The sequence below is a fragment of the Brienomyrus brachyistius genome, chromosome 1 (assembly GCF_023856365.1).
Source record: "Brienomyrus brachyistius isolate T26 chromosome 1, BBRACH_0.4, whole genome shotgun sequence".
Lineage (NCBI taxonomy): Eukaryota > Metazoa > Chordata > Actinopteri > Osteoglossiformes > Mormyridae > Brienomyrus > Brienomyrus brachyistius.
In genome coordinates, this window is record NC_064533.1 from 12,585,854 (window position 1) to 12,611,177 (window position 25,324).

The window sequence follows — 25,324 nt, forward strand, 5'->3', positions numbered from 1 at the left end:
ATACTTTCTGCACCTGAACTTTCCACCTCTGCAATGAAGTGTCCCCACTAATTATACTTCCCACTTATTATGTTAATTTACATTAAGAAAAGCGCAGGAAAATCGGGGGGGGGGGGGGGGGTCAGGATGAGCCTCCACCCCTTGGTGATGGAGCCCCCTCCCTGTTCTGGCTCCTGCTCACTCCCTCGTACTGTTTGCTCTGTCAAATTAATTCGATTGTTTGCCCCTGTCCCCTGAAACAAGGCTGAAAAAGGTCAATGCCGTTGTCCCGGGCCGGTGTGCGGAAGAGAGCTACGAGACGGCATGGCACCGTTTGCGTAATGGCTTAGCTGCCGACCAGCGCTGGGCTCGCTGCATCAATCTCTGCCTCGCTGCTCCGCTCCTCCCGGCACGCTTAATTAACAGCAGGCGAGGTTCGGGAAACCGAGAAACACCCGGGCTGGCGGTTCATCATCGGCCGCCGTCGGCCCGCCGACATCTCGGTCCTCGCTTATAGAAATCAATGGAGCGAGGAGGAATCGATCCAAAAAGCTGGCCCAGTATTTATGGGCCACGGCACGCTGGCTACTGTGGCCCCTGATTCGCTCTTTGGCCATCATGTTCCCTGATTGGTTCACTGGCCGCTATGTCCCCTGATTTGCTCATTGGCTACCATGCCCCCTGATTGGTCCATTGGCTGCTATGCCCCCTAATCTCTCATTTGCCACCAATCCACCTGCTGGCTGGTTTTAATCACTCTTGCATCTGGACTAGATCATAATGCCCATTTCCTTGATAAGCACTTTAGATATCAAGAGATTTATGTTGTACTTATTGAGCAGAAGCTTTTATCCAAAGCGACTTTACTTTTTTTATTTATTTATTTTGAAACAGTAGGGTCAGCCACTCAGTTGGAGGAATTGGAAATTGAGGGCCTTGATTAAGGGCCCAACGGTGGAATCTCTCTGTTGTCTCCTAAACTTCTAAACTGAAATCCTAAACTGCTTAGCTACACACTTTTCAATAACGAGTAAAGTGGAACGGACCAGCAAGTGCTGATGTCTGTCGCCTCTATAAAGCAGCACATTGTTCCCATTGCAAAGAAGCACAGAATGAATTTCTTAACATTGCGCATAAAGTTAGTTCAAATCCTCTGGGTCTTTATTAAACACTGGCTGTATGGATTAGGCTCTGTACGTCACCAGTTCAAATCTTGCGGCTGGCTGAAAGATTTCACTGTTGGGACCTTGAGCAAGGCCCTTAACCCCAACTGCTTTAGGGACGCTGTCTGATGTTGCACTGGTCCTCCCTTGTACAGATCTTTGAACAGAAGCATCTTTAAAAAGAATATATTTCCATCCCTGCCCCCAGGTGCTCTCTGTCCCCCACAGAAGACTTGTATGCTGCAGCCGCCTCTTTGAGGTCTCCGACGTGAACAAGGCACAGAAGCAGGCAGCCCACCAAAGGGAGGTCTTCCTATTCAACGACCTCATTGTGGTAATGGCTCCATCTTCGCCAGTGAACGACCTCTGCTTAACTCAACGCGGTCAATCGACTCAGCTGGTGATTTAAAACTAGTGAGGGCTACCCAAGATGTTCTTGGCTTTGGCCTCTCTTGGGCAGCTGTAGTCAGAGATTTCTAGTTTTCAGTATGTTTTGTATGTTTGGTTTTTTTTTTTCTCAGCTCCGTGTTGTTACTCGAAAATGTAACCAAGACTCGGTAAATGCCGAGCTCTACAGAGACTGTCTGCATTAATTAAAGTAGTGTGTTAATAAGTAATTAGGTCAGAGGGTGTAAGAGTTGCCTGGATTTAATCCAAATGCATTATTTGGAAGATATCCATGTGATATATTTAAAGGTAATCTCTTTCAGGTTGTCAAGCGTCTCTTGTAATGACACTCAAGTCATTATGCTGATGTCAGTTCAGAGAAGAGAACGAGACGATCATTTGCATTTGATACATATAGTGTCATGCTAGGAGGGTGATAGGAAATAGTGAAAAAGTCATAATATTTCAATGATAAATTGTTCGACAGTATGGTAATAACAGAACTGTAATTTTAAACATAGGTAATCCAATAAATCTCGCAAGAAATCAAAGTGAGAAATGGTTCTGGCAGACATGACATGGGGCTCCGAGGAGGCAGAGTCACAGGAGGCTTTTTCCTTCACGCTTTTCGCGATTTGAAAAATGAGCCCTCGTTTGGTTTATATTCAAGTGAACGTGGAGTTTTAGAGACAGGTGCGGGTCCTGCCCCCGTTTTTGGTATGGATTTGGATATGAAGGCACAGGGCTCAGATACAGCGCTAAAGCTTACTGACAGTCCAGACACTGCATTCGTCAGTTACTGTACGTCATGTGGGCAGCACATGACACCTACTTCATGCTATACAGACTTTGTCATGTGACCCATGAGGTGACGCCTGGCTTTCTGCTAATTGAGTGATGTCATGCCTGCACTTTTGACCTCAGATCCTGAAGCTGTGTCCCAAGAAGAAGACGTCTGCGACCTACACCTTCTGCAAAGCCATGGGGCTTCTGGGAATGCAGTTCCACCTCTTTGAGAATGAATGTAAGCCCATCGACCTGCCGCTCGTCCCCACACGCCCTTAATCAGATGACTTATTTAATGTCCCAGGTGTGGTTTTCTCTGAACGTGGCAAAATGAAATATTGACTATTTAAGATAAAGCTACAAGGTTGTAAGATTTCCATCTAGCAGAGTCGTTAACTGACAAGCTGCAGATGCCCAGTATTATTACGGGTAACGACTTCCCCTGCGGCGGCCAAATTAGGGATGCTGTTTAAGTATCACATTCAGTCTTTCCTTAGCATTGATTGACTGCGGCATTTAATCAAGAGGCGTAGAAACATGGCACGCTGCAGATACAGTAGGTGACAAGTTCCGAAGTGGCCGTGGATCTGCATATTGATCACGGCAGCGAGACCTTAATCCCTTCTGGTGCTTGCTGGCTGACTATGAATAACTCTGGACCACTGAACTGGTCACCTTCTGCTAAATGTTTGTACAATTAGGCTGTAGATAAACCATCATTCCATGCATAATTGACAGACACAACTAAAGACAACTTCAACACTGTCATCCATACGTTTTCTATAGTGCTTGCATGTCCACTATGGGGTTGTGGTTAAAAGCTGTAATTCAATGAAATGTCAACAAGCAAGCTGTGAAAAGTATATTTGTAAAGTATAACATGAAAGGAAATGTATATATTCATTCCGCCATTTGTCCATCTATCAAAGGTGCGTATTGTTGCAAATTAGATTGCTTTAATTGCATAAAAGTTCTTAATTGCACTAGAAAATGTTTTCTCCATTATTATGCAAACTCTCACAACACTGAGGATCAGTAACTAATTTAGGAATAACCTGCAACAGATTGTTTTGAATTAAATATCATTCGCCACTCTTATTCAGATCTGTTCGTGCAGAATCAGGAAATACTACTCTAGTAATGGTTGGTAGTCAAGCAAGGGGGAACTGTTGCTAAAATCTGTACTTGATGTGTTCGATGGATGGATGGATGGATGGATGGATGGATGTTGAGTGACACTCAGACCTTGGCTGTACCTTTTAAGCCCACAAAATCCCAATGTTCTGTGTGCTCACAGACTTTGCAAGCGATCTTGTTCGTTACCCCCCTCTGATAGATTACCCCCATGGGATCACCATCGTGTCACCTTACTCCGGCTCGGAGAAGAAACAAGTGCTGAACTTCTGCGCCCAGAGTGCCGAGGAGCTGCTGAAGTTTGTGGAGGACCTGAAGGAGTCCATCGCCGAGGTGTCGGAGATGGAGCAGATACGCATAGAGTGTGAGTCCTGCCTGCGTCTTCATCACCATCCAGGTCCTCCACCAGACTGAGCGTGTCAAAGATGCCGTCTGATACCTCCAGAGCTGCCCTGCCAGGCTTTGGATATACCTTCCGTTCCAGTACATTTCCCCTCGAAATGAATGCTGTCTTTACACACGGCGAGCGACAGTGATAATTAGGCGTACGGCGGCTGCTGACACCCAGCAGGTCCACCTGACAGCATTTCAGCAGGAGGCAAACCTTAAAATAAAGCGACGTCTGCCACCAAACCCATGGTTCAGTCAGCTAGGGACATACCTCAGCCTCAGGCTGCGGCCTCCATGAAGGACGAAGGACTGTTGCTCACTGATCCTTCCTGTGGACCCTTCACCTTTCCATTTGGCTTATCCAAGTACATCTATGAAAATCACCTCACAGTGTGTCTCTTTCTGCAAACCTCACACAGCATTCAAAGTACTGATACGTTTAATGCTTCATGTATAATTATTTAAACTCAAACCTCTCTTCTTGCGAAACCTATTTTTATTGCATCTGCTAATTTTTCATAACCTTGTTATTTGCACTTATTGTTTCTGCATTTGTTGACCTGTTTGTTCCTTTTGATATGTACGATGAAATGTAAATGCAATGGCAATCTCCACAGTACACAATATAAACGTACAACTACTGCTGAGGTTCATAAACTAAATTGCTCCTGTCTGATATGTCCACAGTGCTTCAACCCTAAGGCGAAAAAAAATCATTCCCTGAGAAGTGTCTTATCTCACACTTTCACTGATATTACTTTCAGAAGATTGCTGCATTAATGCACTTTGAGGTAAAGTCTGCTGCTGTAGGAGTGAATGGTTTGCTAATATAAAGGCATTTAAATGTGCAGTATACTGGCTTAGACTGGCTTGCAACAAAGACCATTGGTACACAAGAGCCATAAAAATGGAAAGAAAAAAAACAGCCAATTGTCTTTTCTACAAGAAAAAGAAGGTGCCGTTAATGAGAGGCATACTAGCACTTTGTTTTTTCATGTTTGTGCTGTTTTAGCCCAAAAAACAAGTCAGGCAAAAATGACAATATATTGCAATAAAGTTACCTTACATCAACATGGAACCAGGCAACTTTCAACAGCAGTCCTACAATTATATAAAAGTATATTTCACTGAGGGATTTGATTATTACAAACGATATAAGTGGAACCTTCCTTCCTGTCGAAGGGGGTACATCTACAGTGAGGAGACAGCGGTGCTCGAGGTAGTTATCATACCTTTAGCATCAACAGCACATCAGGTGAGCGTAAGCTTATCAACCACCAAATACTCTCCGAGCTATGGCAGTTCTTAAAGCGACAGCGCTACTATAGTCAGCATGAGGAGGGTGAACCTGCGGGTTAGAGGGGACACCGAGTCCAGGTCTGGCAATTGATGTCGGGATTTTTGTTGTGGCACTGGCTTTTCATTAAATGGCTAAGGGTTAAATATGTGATCTTTGACATCCAGCCCAGACCTGAAGGGAGAGGCTCCAGGAGTCTATATTAGTCTTTCCGCACATTGTGTTTGAACAGAAACGTCTTTTTTATATAAAGAAAATGTTAGCTGGTGGGGAGGCGGGGGGGGGGGGGGGGGGGTGAGGTGGTGTGTTCTGCCCCCATAATGGCGAGTAAAATATCACAGCTGTGCATCCCGCATGACATGCCCACAATATAATGAGATCGGCATCTGCAACAGGCCCCCCATCCCAAAATTCAGCCCTCCCTCCGTACGAAGAACTGTGTCACGGCCATGTCAGAAAGCGCGATAAGGTAAAGGAGCAGAGGACCGGTCTCTGTAATACCTGGGGGGGTTCAAAAAGGTACACGGCTGCAAAAAGAAACGTGAGGCAGACGAAATTGCTCCAGGAGAACAATGTCTCCCAGCGGACAAAGCAAGTGCAGATAAGTGCTCTGCTTGTAGGCAATGTGGCTCTTATTGAGTGGGATGGTTTTAACCTCGGAAAAAGATCTTATAATTAATTGCTTGGTTAATATCGAAGTCATTAATCTCAAATCATTGTTTTCAAATCAGATTTTTTGAGATCTGTAATATGAGAGACCAAAGATAATTTTCTCTGCTAGCTATAATGGATAATTGTTTTAGCAAATAGTAGGTGCGCTTTGATTGTGCTTGATTTACAGTATTTAAGTTGAATCCATCCATCCATCCATTGATCGTGCATACTTCTTATCTAGTACAGGCTCACATTCAGCTGTGATCCTACCTCAGGAAATAGAAAGCATAAGGCAGGGCACATCCTGGATGGGAATGCCAGTCCATTACAGGGCACACACTTACATACTATGGGTGGGGCGGTGAGTGTCTCTGTGCAAAGGCAATAGATGAGCAAGGCCCTTAACCCCCAGCTCCAGGGGCACGGCACATTAGCTGACCCTGCACTGTGACCCCCGAGCTATGGAGAGCAAGATGGGGCAGGCGAAGAGAAGAATTCCAATGTACTTATATTTGCGCAAATCGCAAATAAAGGACTTGTCGTTTACCGTAATTTAACGATCGCCTCTTTTTAATCACCTGTTTTTGAACTAGACCTGCAAACTCCACAGTCCTGGACCCTGGAGACGAGCAGCTGTGACGCCACACCGACTGCAACACCATGTAAATGGAGTTGATGTGCGTCAAATGAAAGCATTATATCTGGGTTCTTGCTCGCTGTGTCCTGCAGGGGAGCTGGAGAAGCAGCAAGGGGCCAAGACGCACCCAGTGAAGAGCAACGGCACTCAGCAGGAGATGGGCGGGAAGCAGGGTTCTCCCACAGGTACTGGGCTGGTCGCTACCCCATCCCGCAGCGTGTCGCTCTGCTGTCCTGCATCGGCGTCGGAGCCTCACTCCATCTACCGCTGGCCTGTACCTTAACGTTTTCACGGCAGGAGAGTGTCTCGTATGCTTTGAGTAACATCCACTGGTGGATTATTGCATACATATACAGGTGGGCAATATTTCAGGTGTAAGAAAACATAATATGGTATTATTATTATATAGTACAATACTACTCCTACTACTAATAATAATGGCAATAATAATTTATAATTTATTACTATTAGCAGTAGTAGCAGCAGCAGCAGTAGTAGTATTAGTATATTATTGTACTATATAGTAATGATATATATACCATGTGTCATACAAATAATCACATTACTGGGTGGACTGTAATTTACGAAAGAATTTGTGAAAGTGCTTTTAATTAACATAAAATGGAAAGATGCTATTTCAAGTACTGGAAGCTTTGCGTAACCATTGAGTCAGTTTGGTATAACTTCCGATGAGTCTGGAGGGCTGATGTTAAATGTCATTCTGATTTCCTACAAGCCTACAGTAACCGTTCTTTATTTTGTATTACATTGGTCTTGAGTTTACTAATTGATTTGGATATTAGTAGTATAGATATATACATATATATTTGTAATTTTGCTTCCAGACAAACAGGAGCTTGACGCAAAGGCTGGGAACAACACATCTGAGGTAAGTACTCATTGTTATGGAGAAGGCAAATGCAGGTAAGTATTTTGCATTTTTTGTCAGGAAAGGAGAGGCTCAGATTGGTTAGTTGTCAGGCATCTGCAGCCTGACTGCCTTGGTGTATTTATGGGGGTTCCTGTCCATGTCAGCTTTTGGCAATCGACTTCCTGTCTCAGACATTACATCAGTACGGTACTCAAAACGTGTGGCATGGGTGCGTTGATGAAATATTGAACACAGGATATTACTTTTTTTTTGTTTTGATATTGTGTACATGTCCTGGAGTCAAACACACACCCCCATAGTAATTCACAGGTTGCAGATTAGGGTTATATATGAAAAATTGCACAAATTATCATAAAAAACTGTTTATTTATTTTATGCTCAGTGTAACATTTCACAATGCAGGAAATCAACTATTGCCTTAAAGAAAACGTCTTCCATATACTTAAACGAATTTGAATAAATAATTCAAATTAAATACTGAACTTTTTTAGAACTATTTTTGTAATGTTTATTAATCTCGTACCTCACCTTTATGTCATAGGGGACGTTCCATAGAGATATGCTCCAAAGAAATATTTTTGTGCTGAAAAATTAGGTAACTCAGTGAATGTGCAGTGCAATAACATAATGAAAGATGCAGCAGATCCATTTATGGGATAATAACATTTGAAAGTATACAGGCAGCCCTGACTAAAAATATACAGGCAGGCCTGAGTGAAAATATACAGGCAGGCCTGAGTGAAAGTATACAGGCAGGCCTGAGTGAAAGTATACAGGCAAGACTGACTGAAAATATACAGGCAGGCCTGAGTGAAAATATACAGGCAGGCCTGAGTGAAAGTATACAGGCAGGCCTGAGTGAAAGTATACAGGCAAGACTGACTGAAAATATACAGGCAGGCCTGAGTGAAAATATACAGGCAGGACTGAGTGAAAGGATGTGTGCAGGCAGGACTGAGTGAAAGGATGTGTGCAGGCCTGAGTGAAAGTATGTGGGCAGGCCTGAGTGAAAGTATACAGGCAGGCCTGCCCAAAGGTATACAGGCAGGCCTGAACGAAAATATACAGGCAGGACTGAGTGAAAATATACAGGCAGGACTGAGTGAAAATATACAGGCAGGCCTGAGTGAAAATATACAGGCAGGACTGAGTGAAAGGATGTGTGCAGGCAGGACTGAGTGAAAGGATGTGTGCAGGCTTGAGTGAAAGTATGTGGGCAGTCCTGAGTGAAAGTATACTGTACAGGCAGGGCTGACCAAAAGTATACAGGCAGGCCTGAACGAAAATATACAGGCAGGACTGAGTGAAAATATACAGGTAGGACTGAGTGAAAGGATGTGTGCAGGCCTGAGTAAAAGTATGTGGGCAGGCCTGAGTGAAAGTATACAGGCAGGCCTGACCAAAAGTATACAGGCAGGCCTGAACGAAAATATACAGGCAGGCCTGAGCTGGATCTTCTTTGGTCTCAAGACAGTAATAGACAGGCAACTTACATGGTGTGGGAAGAGGAAGCCATGAGGCCAATGAAAGCCTCTGTGAGCCAGGTGTGCAGAGACTTTTAAGTAAGGAGATGTCACAGAAAGGGGGAGACCATCATTTTTAGAGTGAATCTGGTTTCTGTGCAAGTGATAATCTACACAGGGTAGATCGATGCAAGAAAAGTTCTCCAGTGTGATGTTCTAAGTGTCATAGCACCAGGAAAAATACTAAAGCTGCAGTCAAACAAGATAAAGAGGATTATGGGCCTCTTTTGTCTGAAAGCGGAAAAATGCTGTGCCTTGTGTATCAGTACAGATTACATGAACTGAAGTCTCTCATTTTTTCTAGACAGAGCATGGAACAGCAGCTAATTGATATTAATTATGGTTGCATATGCTAGGATGGAATATTTCTGTATTGGTACGTGCATTTCTGTTCTCATTCAATGCAGCTAATGGATCTTTTTCTTTTACTCCAAGCATGGAGTGGAGTTTTTAACAGTGGGTCTGGTAATGTACCATCTATTTGGCAATGCACTCAGCTCTCTCTTTCCTTAATGTCAGTACATCCAAAAAAGCCTGAAACGTTACTTCTGAAAGCAGGACCGAAATAGACCAGCACCACCTACAATTAGCATGCAAACTGAGGTCTGTGTTTTAGCAGAATCTCATTCAGGCTTGGGAAATTTGAAAAAAGGTTACAGTTTTTAATTAGGGGCTAATTAACAAGCCAAAGACAGCCTTATTCTGGGGGTGTGGGCAGGGTACTTTGCAAAACCCTGAGAGCTGGTTTGGAAATGTATATCATTTATTCTTAATGGTTTTCATACATGATGTCAGCAATAAAGACTTTAACTCTATTTTACACTTACACTTGTAATGTTGGGATTTAGTCCTGTCCCTACTCTGTGTGCATGGAGCTATTTCCTCTCGTACCAGTCTTTCCTCCCACAGTCCAGACATACAGTATGGTTACCTTAACTGGCATCTCTAAATTCCCAGTAGTGTGTATGTGCCCTGTGGTGGACTGTGGCATTTCTGTGCCTTGTACTGGGGTTGGGCAGATCGAAACCTCAGTATTGATACTTGTGTACTCAAAAACTACTTGTTTTGTATTGATTTCCATTTAAAAGGATCGATTACAAATGTTTGTTGTCCTCAAAGTCAGACGCAGTATTCTCTCAAACTTGACCACTTCTCTGGCTACCCAGCAGATACCCGTCGATAAATACGACAGTCTGTGATCCAAGAAGCTAGAAGCTCACATTTTTAAATATATGAAACTTAAAAGGGGGTGGCATGGTGGTGCAGTGGTTAGCACTGTTGCCTCACACCTCTGGGACCCGGGTTCAAGTCTCTGCCTGGGTCACATGTTTGTGGAGTTTGCATGTTCTCCCCATGTTGTCGTGGGGTTTACTCCGGTTTCCCCCCACGGTCCAAAAACATGCTGAGGCTGATTGGAGTTGCTAAATTGCCCATAGGTGTGCACGTGTGAGTGAATGGTGTGTGAGTGTGCCCTGTGATGGGCTGGCCCCCCGTCCTGGGTTGTTCCCTGCCTCGTGCCCATTGCTTCCGGGATAGGCTCCAGACCCCCCGCGACCCAATAGGATAAGCGGTTTGGAAAATGGATGGATGGATGGATGGATGGATGAAACTTAAAAGAGACGAGTTTAAATATTTTTTTACAAAGCAGATTAAATCTTTGTAAATAGTGTGAAGGTTAATGTTGTATTTGTACTTCATTCTTTCTATTTATTTGCTTTCTTAACAGACTTACTATTTTAAGTCCAACTTACGTAATGGTCTTTACATTTTAAAATATGGAATAACCTATACTGATTAATAATCCTCAATTTAAAACAATTACTATCGTTATCATATTTTAATATTTTTGTATAAATACTGAGTATCGATATCATACAATTAATAAGTATTATGGTCATCGCGACCCTGTAATGATAAACGGTTGGAAGATGGATGGACAGAATTACTTTGTTTTAACAGTAGTCAGAGAATTAGATTTAAGTATAATTTTGCACGCCTCGTAGGCTGTAGATTGAGCGGATATGACATAAAGTTGATGCCCCCCCGCTAGTATGTCACTCTGCCCGGAGGTGCGGCCCTGTCAGGTCGCCCTTACCGACGGGGCCGCTGGCGCAGATCTGTCTGCTTCTTGGACACCGACCACAACCAGCAGACGGAGAGGCTGTCACCTCTTGCCCAGGCACAAGCGGCGTGGAAGCCGGCCAGATCAGTCACATTAGTGTCCGGTGAGCCTTATTTAGGCGAACGATGTTAGCAAATGTTAGAATCAGTTCCCGCTAAACGTTTGGCCAGCCTGTAGTTAGAGTAATGACTATCGAAAGGGACTGCAGCTTCATCAATCTTTAATAACTGAATTGTTATTGAAAAACAATGAACGTGTTTGAATGCAAATCATCTTAATTGCTGAAAGTGGATAAGGGTTTAATAATCGGTGGAGCTGAGATACACGTGCAAAATGCATGTCCAACAAAGCAAGACGCATGCAAAACTGCACAAAATGGAACTACGGCAGCGCCGCGTCTTTAACATGTACCCGCAGCAGTGAGTTGTTCGTATATATTTGAGTTTTCCTTGTTAAAGTGTTGTGTATCCCGGCGAGAGGCGGCTGAGGCTGGAGGAGCGCTGTCTCTGGGATGAATACAATTATGTGCATAATAAGATTTGTTTGCCGGCACGGAAACATGCGGTACCGGAGTAGCCGGCATCCCTGCGGGCTGATTATAAGACTATGCTAATGCTCAGGTACGTGCGCTCCTTAAGGAGCAGCCCGGAACCCCGAGCAGAAGTAATTGACTGTATAGCTCCTAAACTGGATTATGATTAGAAAAGTCCCTAAATTGTAGGGGCATTAAAACGCCACGTTTTCTGTTTTATTAAATCGGCATTAGCAAATAGGAAACGTGCTTCGGTTTTTATGTTTGATCTGCGACATGAAGAAAGTCGGACAGCTTCGTGTTTTGCGGTAAACCCTCAATTTGACTGAAATGGGAGTGAAAATAACGTCACGTAAATGTTCAGTTATATAAATAGTTAATACATGACTATGCATTGCGTTTAAATGTATTTACACCGAGTATGCATGTATGTATGTGCATACAATGCTGTATGCTTATGCGATACGTATCGTAATAAGCACATATTTAATACTCAGTCATTTTTACGTAACTACACAATTTTTAAAACTCAAATAAACGCAGTGGCACTAGTAATGAGTAGTATTTTAACTGGTTTAAATATCAAAGTTATATATATAATATAACAGTATTATAACATTTAATAATATTGTTTATTTTTATTAAAAGTCATGCAGTGTCTCATTTCTTGGAATTACGTAAAATATTATGACAGCTATTTTTTCTTTTACATTCACCTGCCATTTTAATAATTCTGGCTAAATGTACTCAATTTCTTTTAGAATGTCATTAGAGCGACAAATATGTGTAATAATATCATAACAAAATTGGAAAAAAAAATGCAAAGTATCTTTTGTTACAATTGAGACATTCTTGAAGCTAATCAGCAGGGATTGTATTATAAAGCTCCCCGGAATGTTGAGGAGATGCAGGTCAGAAGATGGATGGATGGATGGATGGATGGATGGATGGAGACCCATGCTCCTGTTTATCACTGGTGACTGGTGCATAATTTAATACCTGTTGTCACCATGAATTCCTTCATGATGTGGAGACCTTGGTTAACAGAGAACTGCTTCTGCTATGTCTACCACATTTGTGGCTGAATTTTGGCTTTTTACGTTTCCAAGGACATCTTATTTGGAGCAGAATAATGACGGGAATGTTCTTCTGTGCTGCTCATTGGTTCCCATTATCTCAAAGTACACTTCTTTTCTTGTCATTAAACAGCACTGGCTGTGTTTCCTTTATGTAGTGAATCGTCTTGTATTATATCCAGCTTTAATCGTTCTTAAGGATTTTTGACCTCTCCAAAAGTTCTGTTTTTCCTTGGAGTTAAACCTAGCACTTTTAATGAAGATGCTGACGGATTAGGAGGAGGTTCCTTTAATAGTCAGTAGAAGGTGCCCAGTAGTGTCCAGCAGAGGGCGCTCCTCTGCGTCACAGGTCAGCAGACAAGCATGCATGAGCCAGAGAGGTCAGTTACTCTTCGTAAAACATTGAGACAAGCCCTTCCTCCACATCCATTTCCCGCCATTGCCGCATACTGCATCTCATAGCTTCAGGGTCGACGCGTTTCCTCCAGCTCCCAAACTCCCGGTGCTGTAGACTGCATTACCCTGGCTCTCCTCTTCCCCGCTCCCCTGAAACCCTCGACCTAAGCCGATCTTCATCCAAGGTGATCCTGATTGCTCCAGCGGCCGCGCGGTCTGAAACTCGGAAGCTGCATTCATGAGCGACCATGTATGCTTGGTAGTGACTTTGTACCTCTGGGGCAAATTGTGTATTACCAAGCTGATAAACCTCTGGATCATCTTCTGAGTTTCTCATTGGGTGTTTTGGCTTTGGGATTGACATTAAGCTGGATAAACTATGCAGGGTATAGCCAGTGCAGGCTGTTTGTTTTCTAATGTGGATACCAGTCTGAACCTGACTTAGACTGCTTGGGTCTTTATTGTAATATCCTGGACTCCAGTTTGGATTATTCTTTGGATCTGAACTCCTTCATTTATCTTGTTGAGATACTAGTTGTTATCTTCTGCAAGCATCTTCCTAATTTGGGGATAGTTCTTTTTTTCTTGCCTCCTATTCATGCAGGCAGGCAGGTCCCATCATACAAATGATATTTATCATGCAGGCATATAGTGATGTAGGTGGCTGTGATATTTAGGAATCATAATCCTAAAGAAAACTTTTAAAATTGGTTTCTTTAAAAATACTTCACAGTCTAGCCGGGTGCATACCTATACAGTATGTACCATTGAATGTCAGCTGTGCAGTTAGGTTATTGACAAATAAGGCTACTGTATATTGTGGTCCTACAGTATGTAACCCCAGCATAAGCCCCAGTTTAAGATGGTTTCATGGTATTTCAGTGAAGCCCAAGCCAGTACCAAAAAACGAAAACTTTCCAATAGTCCTTGCCACCTTGAGAATGTCCTGAGCCTAGTGTGGTCCAGAGCTACATGACATGACTAGGCTTTCTGAAGTCTCTATGAACTATGAAGGCATGCATTCTCTCGAGTGTTGCCTGCGATGTCTGTGGAAATCCCTCTGTCTGAGCTCCGCCCCTCTGACCCTTAGACTCCTCCCTCCTCCTGCTTTTTAATTGGGCTACAGTGACTCCTAGCAGTGAGCCAGCTTCTGCACTGTTCCCCACCAGCCTGACCTCAGGTCACATGTTTTCCCTTTTAGCGCGTCGTTGGTCGATTAGGGTGACACAAGGCCCTCAGTGTCCCTCTGCCTCCCTCCATGTCCTAACCCCTGAAAAGCAAATTAACTCCACCCCTCTTTCCTTTCCCCTCCCTGGCGCTCCCTGTCAACCACACCCCTACCACCAGCACTTCCAGCACCTCCTCTTCTTGACTGGCCCTGCATCTTGCCGCACGTTTCCCCGACACGCATGCCTGTTGTGTTGTTTACACCAGAGGGCTGTCGACTTAGAGGAGGAAGGTCTTATAACATTTAATGCTGTCTCTGGCTGTTTCTAAACTAGGTGTCAATTCACAACAGGCTTCAAACGTACCAGCTCAGTGCGTCCCGGAGCCCAGAGAGTGGATCCCGCCTGGGCGCCCGTCTTAACCACCAAGGGGAGCTATGCTACCCGCAGCTCCAGCCGGGTGTGGCGACGTCGGCCCACTGGCCCGCCGTCGCCGACCTGAACCCGGAGACACTCATCCAGTGCCAGCAGATCGTCAAGGTGATCGTCCTGGACAAGGGCGGACGGGGCCACATGGAGGCCTTCCTCAGCCAGACCCCGACGCACCAGCTTATCCAGTCTGCCGTCTCCACCCCCGTGAGGTCGCCGGAGGGTGGCAGTCAGGGGACGCCCTCCAAGAACGTCTCCCAGCCTCCCCTGCCACCACCACCGCCACCCTACAACCACCCCCATCAGTTCTGCCCCCCTGACCTCGTGCTTGGCAGACGGAGGCACTCAAGTGGCACGCGCAGTCTCGTGTAAATATGCCTCCATGAAATATACCATTATCTTTTATAGACAAGGCACATATATTATATAAAATATATATGTAAATATGCAAAGAAAAAAAAAAACAATGCTATATTTAAGATAATTAAAAATTAGTACAGAAAATGTGAAATCACTTTCACTTCTTTTCACTATAGTTCTCCTTACATGTACTCAAAAGTGAAGTAGTTTTAATAAATTTGTATTTACAGATCGCCAATTTACTCTATAACTTAGGATATTTTGCTTCCCCACTACTCTGTCTTTCCCAAATGGATTCAAATACTTCGCCGTTCAGTTGTCCTGAGAAAACAGCTCATGGATATAACAAAGGAGCTGTTCCTTTTGCAGAGTCTTCAGCCAGCTCACTATCTTGGACAAAGTTCTCTAGACTCTATACCAGTTTCGTCTACTTCTCCTAAGATTTTAATTGTGATGTGTGTACATGTGACGGATGGGAACCGTGTGCCGAAACCAGGCCGACTCTGTTATGAACTTTGCAGGGCTAGAAACCTATTTCACTTTCTGTGACGTGATAAGCTTATAAAGGTTTCGTCTAAGGTCCCCTACGACTACAATGATGAGTAAGAGAAAAATGCAACCAGCACCTACATTTTTAAATGGTCATTTAAGAAGGACTTGAGGCCAATGTGTTTGTCCCTATAATGTCATGTGATGTGGTTTTCGCTGTTTAGTTTTCACACCATAGACTACATGTGTCATTTTTACGTCTTTGCAAAGATGACGAAATGTTAGCAGTAAATGAAAACTCACAGCCAAATTAAAGCCTGTCAATACAAAGAAGCACTATTAAAAATGTCCATCGCTCTATAGCTCAGGAATTATACTGTAGGTGTACTTGATACAGGGGAGGATTTCCTCGCCATGTTATAAGTGTCTGGACGCATTTGTGGGCTCATGCTCCTCTTACAGACACTAACCTTATAGGTGATTAAAGCCCTATAGAGTTATTTATTTATTTACATTTGTTCCATTCTGCATTTCAGTCACTAAATGTTCCCAATCATGGTGTGTCCTGTTACTCCTGTTACGTAACTGGTAGAAAAACTAATTTTTTTTGTCACCAAATTTTTTTTTGATGAATAATTCAGAAAAGCTGATAGTTGGAGAAAGCACCAAACTAAAAATCTACTGTCTCTTTGGGTTTGGCTGGTATTCAGTGGTTTAAAGCGTTTTAAATGTGTAGATCTCTTTGTATTTGTGTTACAGTTTTAATTTGTATTTCTGGCTGTGTTTTTCTGTGTAAAGAGGATATTTAAAGCTGTGTTGTGTGTGTTACATGTTAATGATTATTATTTTTGTGGGAAAGAGAAGGACAGTTCAAGGGGTGATGTTGCTAAAAGATGTTTAGTTCATCTTGATGTAGGATAAAGCCCACAGTGTTTGTGTGTGTTTGGTTGCAAAACCTTCTTATTTGTTTACCCAGTCGCCATGTCCAAATGCACCCAGAAGACTCGCAGACGAAATTTCAAATCATTCCCTAAACACACACTGTGTTTGCCCTTCACGTTTTCTTTTATAACATACCGTATTTGATTTAGGTTTTGACATATCCTCATCATAATCAACTGCCATGATGCACAGGTTTAAAAAAACGTATGACGTACAATATTGCAGAGGTATAATAGGCATAACAGACAAATATCATCACATATCTTTTCTCCAAGGAATTGTCTTAATAACGCAGTCGCGAATCCATGCCCTTTGATTAGTGTCATTACATCTATCGATGCGTCATTGATTAAGTCGCACAGCACCACGTTTATCAAAGATGTGCCTCAGACGTTTTCTCAGGGGATTGTAGGACACCAGTCATTGGTCATTTTCTCATGTCATTGCTGCTGTATGGAACTTTCCTTCCACATGGTTCTGCATCCTTATCTGCTTATATTAGACATTATTGTCGTACATGCATAAGCATTAAAACTTTTCTCAGTATTCATCTATACAGTCTTGACCATTTCCTAAGTCCATCCAGTATTGTGGGTTATGTTAGCCAGTGCAGCGTTGCAGTAGTCTGTTATGATATTAGATGCTCTCCGAATTGGCCTAATTGTGCCTCTAGCTTCACAGCCTTTCCATTATTGTAAATGTGACTCCTCCTTGCGTCCCTTGCATTTTCCTCGCCAATTACTCCCTGTTGCGAACCATAAAACGATGCCTTGGCTCAGCAGTCCTTCAGCTGCGTCCCTTGTAATGCAGAAGTACTGAAATAGTCAGTCCACTTCTTGTTGCAGTTCATAATGATGGCGTGGCAATACCCCATCCATTTTTAATCACACAGAACATTTCCATTTCATCCCAGATCATTATCATTGGGTGTCTGGATCTATTTGTTGAGCGTAAGTGGAAAAGACCTGTAGGATTTTCCTTCCTGAAATTTCTCCCCTGCATGAGTGAAGACTTCTGTTGTCGTGACACATTGAGAAGAAGCATAATTTTAATTTTGTGACATGAAAGGGTAATAATGATAAGATTACAATTTTTGTTGAATTCATTTTGTTGGAATAATTTATGAGTGCAAAGTGATGATAAGGATGTAATTATTCAACCAGCACCACAATGAGGGGACACTATTGTCACTATAATGGCTTTAAATGCACATAATGTACCGGTACTTGAGTGAAAAGTGAAGTATGTATCTAAAACATTGAAAGTCACAGCAATATTCTCCTTAGAATACCTGAACTGAACTAAAAAGCAGGACTAATTTAATCTTTTATTATTTATTTATTTTAAATAAATTAATTTCTTTTTAATTTCATATGGGGCCTCTGTTAACTTATGCTATGTATGTTATTTAGTAATTAATATAATATTAGTTTCATAGTCATTACGTCATTGTGTTGCTGTCCTTTGAGACTTTTATGAAGCAAACTGTGAATGATGAATTTCCGTTTCGTTCGGCGAACACGAATGTGTTTCCCTTTTCTGTGTCCACGTGCACCCAGCCACAGAGTCGACCGCACTCACGCATTCGGACCGGACTGTTCGTCCGACTGCTGTTTTTCCTGCGTACGGAGCTCATGTGACTCAAAAGTGCTTACAGCGGGGGCCGCGGTTACAGTAACGAAAATATGAGCAAAAACAGCAAAGGTATAACAAGAGTTTTAAATGCTACTTATACAGTATATGCCATACACTGTGATTAACAAACTTTGTAATAGATATTTTAACGAACAAGTGTACATAATAGTATTGGAATCAGTACTTCAACGCATTGCTAAAAGACTTATAAAACTATAAACAGTGAAAATACTATTTAAAGACTGCTTTTATGTATGTTGATATTGTATTGAGATTTGCATTAGGTCAGTTGCTTGTCCATTTCGAAAACATAAATTTGCCCTTGCAATGCAACGCAGTGCTTGAATGTAAATTTTAGACTCCCGTGCATTGATTTAATCATGTTTAGGCATATATTTAAAAATTAAAATTAATAAAATTGTGCATTTTCACAGAGCTCGCACAAACCCTTCCTTCGCATACATATGCAGACAACACATTCTTGGATGTTTTCAAAAAAAAAGTAAACAGTAAACATTGATGGACAATATTAGATTGTCACACGGTCTCTGTTTTTTATTTATTTGTTTTTTGTTTATTGTTATGCTGCAGTCAGTATTTTACAGCATTTGCACTCTGTTCTGAAGGCAAGAGGAGGATGGACACTATTGTGAGAGCTTGTTGTGTAGAATGAACATTATGGGGTTTCTGAGCCATGGGACAGCAGCACCGAAACTCACAAGTCCGCTAAAAACCGCGACGCATGAAAATGTCACCACATACGAGTACCGGCGTCGCTGGAATCCTGAGAGCGCAGTCAGTTCTGACCTTTGAACCTAGAAAGGTCCCACCCCATCTGTCGCTGGATGTTTGCCATGGCAATGCTTCTGCTTCTTGCCCTCTCTCTGTAACGGATCTGTCTTCTCCCCCTCTCCCTCTGGACTTCAGTGTTATGAACCCCGTCCACACCGCCATCTAGGACAACGCACGTGTGTGTCTGTGTATGCGTGCTCACGAGAGTGCGACAGGGGGAACCTGACCGAGGAACGAAAGTTGGAGGATGATTGCACGTTGCCGGGTAGGACCACAGCAGCCAGATGGAAGGGAAACAATAAGCAAATCCATTATAATAAACGCATATGGCTTGCCGATTGTTTCTGGGTTCCTTCTTAATGCACTGCTTCATTCCGTGCCCGTTTATGTTCTGCTTTGCTTTGAAACTGTTAGCAAGAAAAGCTTCCTCTATATGAAAGGAAAAAAGAAAGAAAATCGGTGGGGTATGTCTTATGAATAAAAATAAAAGAGCTTTACAATAGAATTTGCCCAGTCAAGCATTTTTATTTCACTGTATACGGGCACAGGGAATTGAAATGATGAGCGCACCGAAATGTAAGAAAAAATAAACAAACTTGCACTTTTATTGGGAAATGCAGTCTAATTGCATTCCGCGCCCATTAATCAAACGTTCAGTTACTCTGAAAATTAAACAACAGTCAGATTTGTATGGGAGAGATATTATGTTGCTGTTACGGTTTATGTTTATGAAAATTACGGTGGTTTTGAGTGAAACATTAGAAGTAAGTACGTTAAATAGGGGTGCAAAAATAAATGCGTTTAATTTGGCTTTTTATTGCCTATTTATATTTATATATTTATATTTAAAATATATATAAAATATATTTATATATTTCTATGGCACTGGCACGGTGGCTAACAACATACATTTATTATTATCATTATACCTTATGGGAAAAAAATTAATTACAAGGAGGAACCAGCAGACAGCCATCAGAACACTGAAGACCTGGTGAAACAATGACATTCTGAATGTGACAATGTATCGTCCATTTCAGTAAAACCTGGTGCAAAAACCGTTTATAGGGGATACAAGGTTAAATACCGTGTGATATAATTAAACATTAGGCTGTAAGCACCAGATTATTGGAGATATTGAAGATTAAATTGTCTTCTTCCCCTATAGGAAAATGCAGTCCTAACCATTGTGTTATTAAGTTACATTGCAGGGGACTTTTAGTACCTTAATTAGCAATAGGCATACTCAAGAAAGATGCATAAAGTGTGTAATAGGAGGAGTTAAAGAGGTTAATTAGTAAAAATCTAATCGATTGGTTTGGAGCTATGAATGTTAGAAGTACATTACATTTAAGCATCAATTTACTATCTGCAGGGTTCTCTGTCTGTTAACACACAAGACCAAAGTTATAATGAGGCGTCTCGCAATAGTCTGCAAGAAAGATACTTTGCCCAAAATCAGCACATTGCTACTAGAACTGCACTGTGTATTCACTGCAACATGAAGTCAGTTACCTTCTCATACAGCAGCCTATTAAGAAGGCTCGATAATGTCTAACTTCTCCCTTCAGATCTGTCTGTTTACAAAAAATTATTTTAGAATCAAGTCAAACCAAACCGTGATTTATTTTTGCTCCAAAAAATTAAGAAAAATGTGCTAATGAGGTGGTAGGTTTTCAGAATGGGTCATTACCTTCTGACCCCTGAGGTGATTCTGAGAGTAAACACTCCCACACTGCAGTTGGTAATGTTCATACTCTTCTCACTTCTTATTTCGGTGTATTTTGATAATTTTATTTGATCAGTATGATTAAAAAACTCTTTTAAAAGGCCTCTTATTTGCAATTATAATTAAAGAGTGGGACACTATTTGCAGATGCAGTGAACCAAAGGCAGAATCCTGGTTTACTGGGTAATATCACAACATTCCAAACATCAAAATGGCCCCTTTTCTCAGTTTAAATGAGCATTGTCTCACATCTCGTGTGTTGGCGGTTCTACTCTCCGCTCTGCTGTATATATTTCCTTTGGCTTCTTCCCACAGCCCAGAGATACAGGTAGGTAAACTGGCCTGTAAAACCTGCCCATAGTGTGTGTATAACCTACGACGGACAGGCATCCAGTCCAGAGTAGACTGTGCTGCTTGAGACCCCACCATGACCCTGAGCAGAATGAGTGGTTAGCAGATGGATGGATAGAATCAGGGCCATAGCCAGCTATGAGGTCACCGAGGTCCGGACCTTGGTCATTTTTTTTTAATAGCTAAAAATAAAATTTGAAGCTAAATACTTACCTGAATAAAAAATTAGGCCCCCTCCAGGAGCTGAGACCTTATCATGGTGGAGGGGTTTGCGTGTTCCAGTGATCCCAGGAGCTAAGTTGCCTGGGGCTTTATGCCCCTGGTAGGGTCGCCCAAGGCAAACAGGTCCTGGTTGAAGAACCAGACAAAGTGTGGCTCAAAAGACCCCTCATGATGAAGAAAAACATGGACACACGTTTTCCCAGACACAGGTCACCGGGGCCCCCTCCTGGAGCCAGGCCTGGGGGTGGGGCCCGATGGCGAGCAACTGGTGGCCAGGCCTACACCCATGGGGCCTGGTCGGGCACAGCCCGAAGAAGGCACGTGGGTCCCCCCTCCAATGGGCTCACCACCTGTAGGAGGGGCCAAAGGGGTCGGGTGCAGTGCGAGTTGAGCAGTGGCTAAAGGCGGGGACCTAGGCGGTCCGATCCTCGGCTGCAGAAGCTAGCTCTAGGGACATGGAATGTGACTTCTCTGGTGGGGAAGGAGCCTTAGCTGGTGTGCGAGGCTGTGAGGTTCCGACTAGATGTAGTCGGGCTCACCTCGACACACGGCTTGGGCTCTGGAATCAGTCTCCTCGAAGGGGGTTGGACCCTCTTCCACTTTGGAGTTGCTCACGGGGAGAGGCGCCAAGCAGGTGTGGGCATACTTATTGCGGGTTTACCGCGGTGGACGAAAGGGTAGCCTCCTTTTGCCTTCGGGTGGGGCGACGGGTCCTGACTGTTGTTTGCACTTATGCACCAAACAGCAGTTCAGAATACCCACCCCTTGTAAGGGGTATTGGAGAGCGCTCCTCCCGGGGACTCTCTTGTTCTACTGGGGGATTTCAATGCTCACGTGAGCAATGACAGTGAGACCTGGAGGGTTGTGTTTGGGAGGAACGCCCCCCCCCCCGATCTGAACCCGAGTGGTGTTTTGTTATTGGACTTCTGTGCTCATCACGGATTATCCATAATGAACACCATATTCAAGCATAAGGGTGTCCATATGTGCACTTGGCACCAGGACACCCTAGGCCGCAGTTCGATGATCGACTTTGTGGTCGTGTCATCGAATTTGCGGCCGCATGTATTGGACACTCGGGTAAGGAGAGGGGCGGAGCTGTCAACTGATTACCACCTGGTGGTGGGTTGGCTCCGCTGGTGGGGGAGGAAGCCGGTCAGACCTCGTAGACCCAAGTGTATAGTGAGGGTCTGCTGGGAACACCTGGCGGAACCCCCTGTCAGGATGAGCTTCAACTCCAACCTCTGGCAGAACTTCACCCATGTCCCGGGGGAGGCGGGGGACATTGAGTCCGAATGGGCCATGTTCCGTGCCTCCATTGTTGAGGCAGCTGACCGGAGCTGTGGCCGCAAGGTGGCCGGTGCCTGTTGCGGCGGCAATCTCTAAACCCGCTGGTGGACAGTGGCGGTGAGGGATGCTGTCAAGCTGAAGAAGGAGTCCTATCAGGCCTTTTTGGCCTGTGGGACTCCGAAGGCAGCTGATAGGTACCAGCAGGCTAAGCGGAACGCGGCTTTGGCGGTCGCTGAGACAAAAACTTGGGTATGGGAGGAGTTTGGCGAGGCCATGGAGAACGACTTCCAGACGGCTTCGAGGAGATTCTGGTCCGCCATCCGGCGGCTCCGGGCGGGAAAGCGGTGCAGCATCAACACTATTTATGGTGGGGATGGTGCGCTGCTGACTTCAGCTCGGGACGTTTTGGGTCGGTGGAGGGAGTACTTCGAAGACCTCCTCAATCCCACCGACACGCCTTCCAATGAGGAAGCACAGTCTAAGGACTTGGGGGAGGACTCACCAATCTCTGGGGCAGAGGTTACTGAGGTGGTTAAAAAGCTCCTCGGTGGCCGGGCCCCAAGGGTGGATGAGATCCGCCTGGAGTTCCTCAAGGCTCTGGATGTTGCGGGGCTGTCCTGGTTGACACGCATCTGTGGCATTGCGTGGACATCGGGGGCGGTGCCTCTGGATTGGCAGACCGGGGTGGTGGTCCCCCTCTTCAAGAAGGGGGACCGGAGGGTGTGTTCCAACTATAGGGGGATCACACTACTCAGCCTCCCTGGTAAGGTCTATTCGGGGGTGCTGGAGAGGAGGGTCCGTCGGATAGTCGAACCTCGAATTCAGGAGGAGCAGTGTGGTTTTCGCCCTGGTCATGGAACAGTGGACCAGCTCTATACTCTCGGCAGGGTCCTGGAGGGTGCGTGGGAGTTTGCCCAACCAGTCTACATGTGTTTGGTGGACTTGGAGAAGGCATTCAACCGTGTCTCTCGAGGAGTCCTGTGGGGAGTGCTCCAGGAGTATGGGGTGCCGGGCTGCCTTATAAGGGCTGTTCGGTCCCTGTACGACCGGTGCCAGAGCTTGGTCTGCGTTGTCGGCAGTAAATCGGACTCGTTCCTGGTGAGGGTTGGACTCTGCCAGGGCTGCCCTTTGTCACAGATTCTGTTCATAACTTTTATGGACAGAATTTCTAGGCGCAGCCAGGACGTGGCAGGTTTCCAGTTTGGTGACCTCAGGATTAGGTCTCTGCTTTTTGCAGACGATGTGGTTCTGTTGGCCTCATCAGACCGTGACCTTAGGCTCTCACTGGAGCAGTTCGCAGCCGAGTGTGAAGCGGCTGGGATGAAAATCAGCACCTCCAAATCCAAGACCATGGTCCTAAGCCGGAAAAGGGTGGAGTGCTCTCTCCGTGTTGGGGAGGGGATCCTTCCCCAAATGGAGGAGTTTAAGTATCTTGGGATCTTGTTCACGAGTGAGAGAAGGATGGAGCGGGAGATTGACAGGCGGATCGGTGCAGCATCAGCAGTGATGCGGGCGCTGTATCAGCCTGTCATGGTAAAGAAGGAGCTGAGCCAAAAGGCAAAGCTCTCGATTTACCAGTCGATCTACATTCCTACCCTCACCTATGGTCAGGAGCTATGGGTAGTGACCGAAAGAACGAGATTGCGAGTGCAAGCAGCCAAAATGAGTTTTCTCCGCAGGGTGGCTGGGCTCTCCCTTACAGATAGGGTGAGGAGCTCAGTCATTCAGGAGGGACTCAGAGTAGTGCCGCTGCTCCTCTGCATTGAGAGGAGCCAGATGAGGTGGCTTGGGCATCTGATTAGGATGCCTCCTGTACGCCTCCTTGGTGAGGTGTTCCGGGCATGTCCCCTGGGACAAGGCCCCTGGGAAGACCCAGGACACGCCAGAGGGACTATGTCTCTTGGCTGGCCTGGGAATGCCTCGGAATTCCCCCGGAGGAGCTAGATGAAGTGGCCAGGGAGAGGGAAGTCTGGGTTTCCCTGCTGAGACTGCTGCCCCCGCGACCCGACCTCGGATTCAGCGGAAGATGATGGATGGATGGATGGATGGATGGATGGATGGATGGATGGATGGAAAATTAGGTTAACTAACCTCTCACATAACTAATTAATTTAAAAAAGGGCTTATGAAGGAGAATGTATCAATAATATGACTAATGAGACCCACCCCCGGGCTCCGTACCTCACTATTTTTCAAACTCTGGCTATGGGCTGTGGATGGAATTACAATTAAACGAAATATTCCAGGACCAGATCTATGACTATGGAGGAAAACGCAAATCAAAGGTTAAGGTATGGCCACATTTGGTCAGCAAATACAGAGGCACCTGAGTGGCACTTTATGCAGGGAGGTATTTTGGCTGTTATGGACTACAGACAGATTTATCGATATTGAGGAAAAACCTTAAGGCTTATTTATGAGACCATTTTCTCCAGGTCATGTTATTACGTCTGTGTTTGAGCATCTGATCTGCTGCCATGTCATACATCAGTTCCAGAAGAGCTGATGCATGTTTTACCTGAAGAACCTAGGGCACCGAGGCCTATAGTATAATTGGTACCTTCTTCTGCGCTCCCTGTAGGCATAAGCCTAGGAATGAGTGAGTGAATGAATGAATGAATGAATGAATGAACGAGTAGATATGTTGCTGAAAATAAGATATTTGAAAATAAAATGAGCCTGATTTTCATAGATTATTAATACTATTCTGTCAGTCATAGCAAGCAATAAGTTAAGAAGTGATGTCAAATTAAAATGGAAGTTTTAAAAGGAAGTAAAAAAAAAAACAAATATATGCTGATTTCATTACTGTGCTTCACATCGAGAGGTTCACGTCAGCTTGCAATGCCAAACAACTTCTGACTGATTGATTGACTGATTGATAAAACACCATCTTTCTATGCTAATGTAATTCTTGCTTCTGTGAAGCTTCCTCACCTCTCTGGAGGAAT

The 25,324-nt window shown here is 44.1% G+C and overlaps 1 protein-coding gene across 6 annotated transcripts in view; it reads left to right on the forward strand.

The window, feature by feature from the left end:
- The window catches only part of LOC125742075 (IQ motif and SEC7 domain-containing protein 3-like), a 235,913-nt gene that overhangs the window by 95,582 nt on the left and 115,007 nt on the right, over nucleotides 1-25,324 (forward strand). For 3 of the 6 annotated variants that reach the window (XM_049013732.1, XM_049013739.1, XM_049013756.1), the window contains 6 exons: nucleotides 1,351-1,476; nucleotides 2,454-2,553; nucleotides 3,652-3,813; nucleotides 6,520-6,612; nucleotides 7,273-7,316; nucleotides 14,471-19,273. In XM_049013732.1, coding sequence (XP_048869689.1) covers nucleotides 1,351-1,476; nucleotides 2,454-2,553; nucleotides 3,652-3,813; nucleotides 6,520-6,612; nucleotides 7,273-7,316; nucleotides 14,471-14,935 — 990 coding nt within the window. In that variant the 3' untranslated portion in view covers nucleotides 14,936-19,273. Of the gene's footprint in view, nucleotides 1-1,350; nucleotides 1,477-2,453; nucleotides 2,554-3,651; nucleotides 3,814-6,519; nucleotides 6,613-7,272; nucleotides 11,384-14,470; nucleotides 19,274-25,324 lie in introns of those variants that run through there. The other 3 variants (XR_007398001.1, XR_007398006.1, XM_049013747.1) reach the window with 3 other exon arrangements.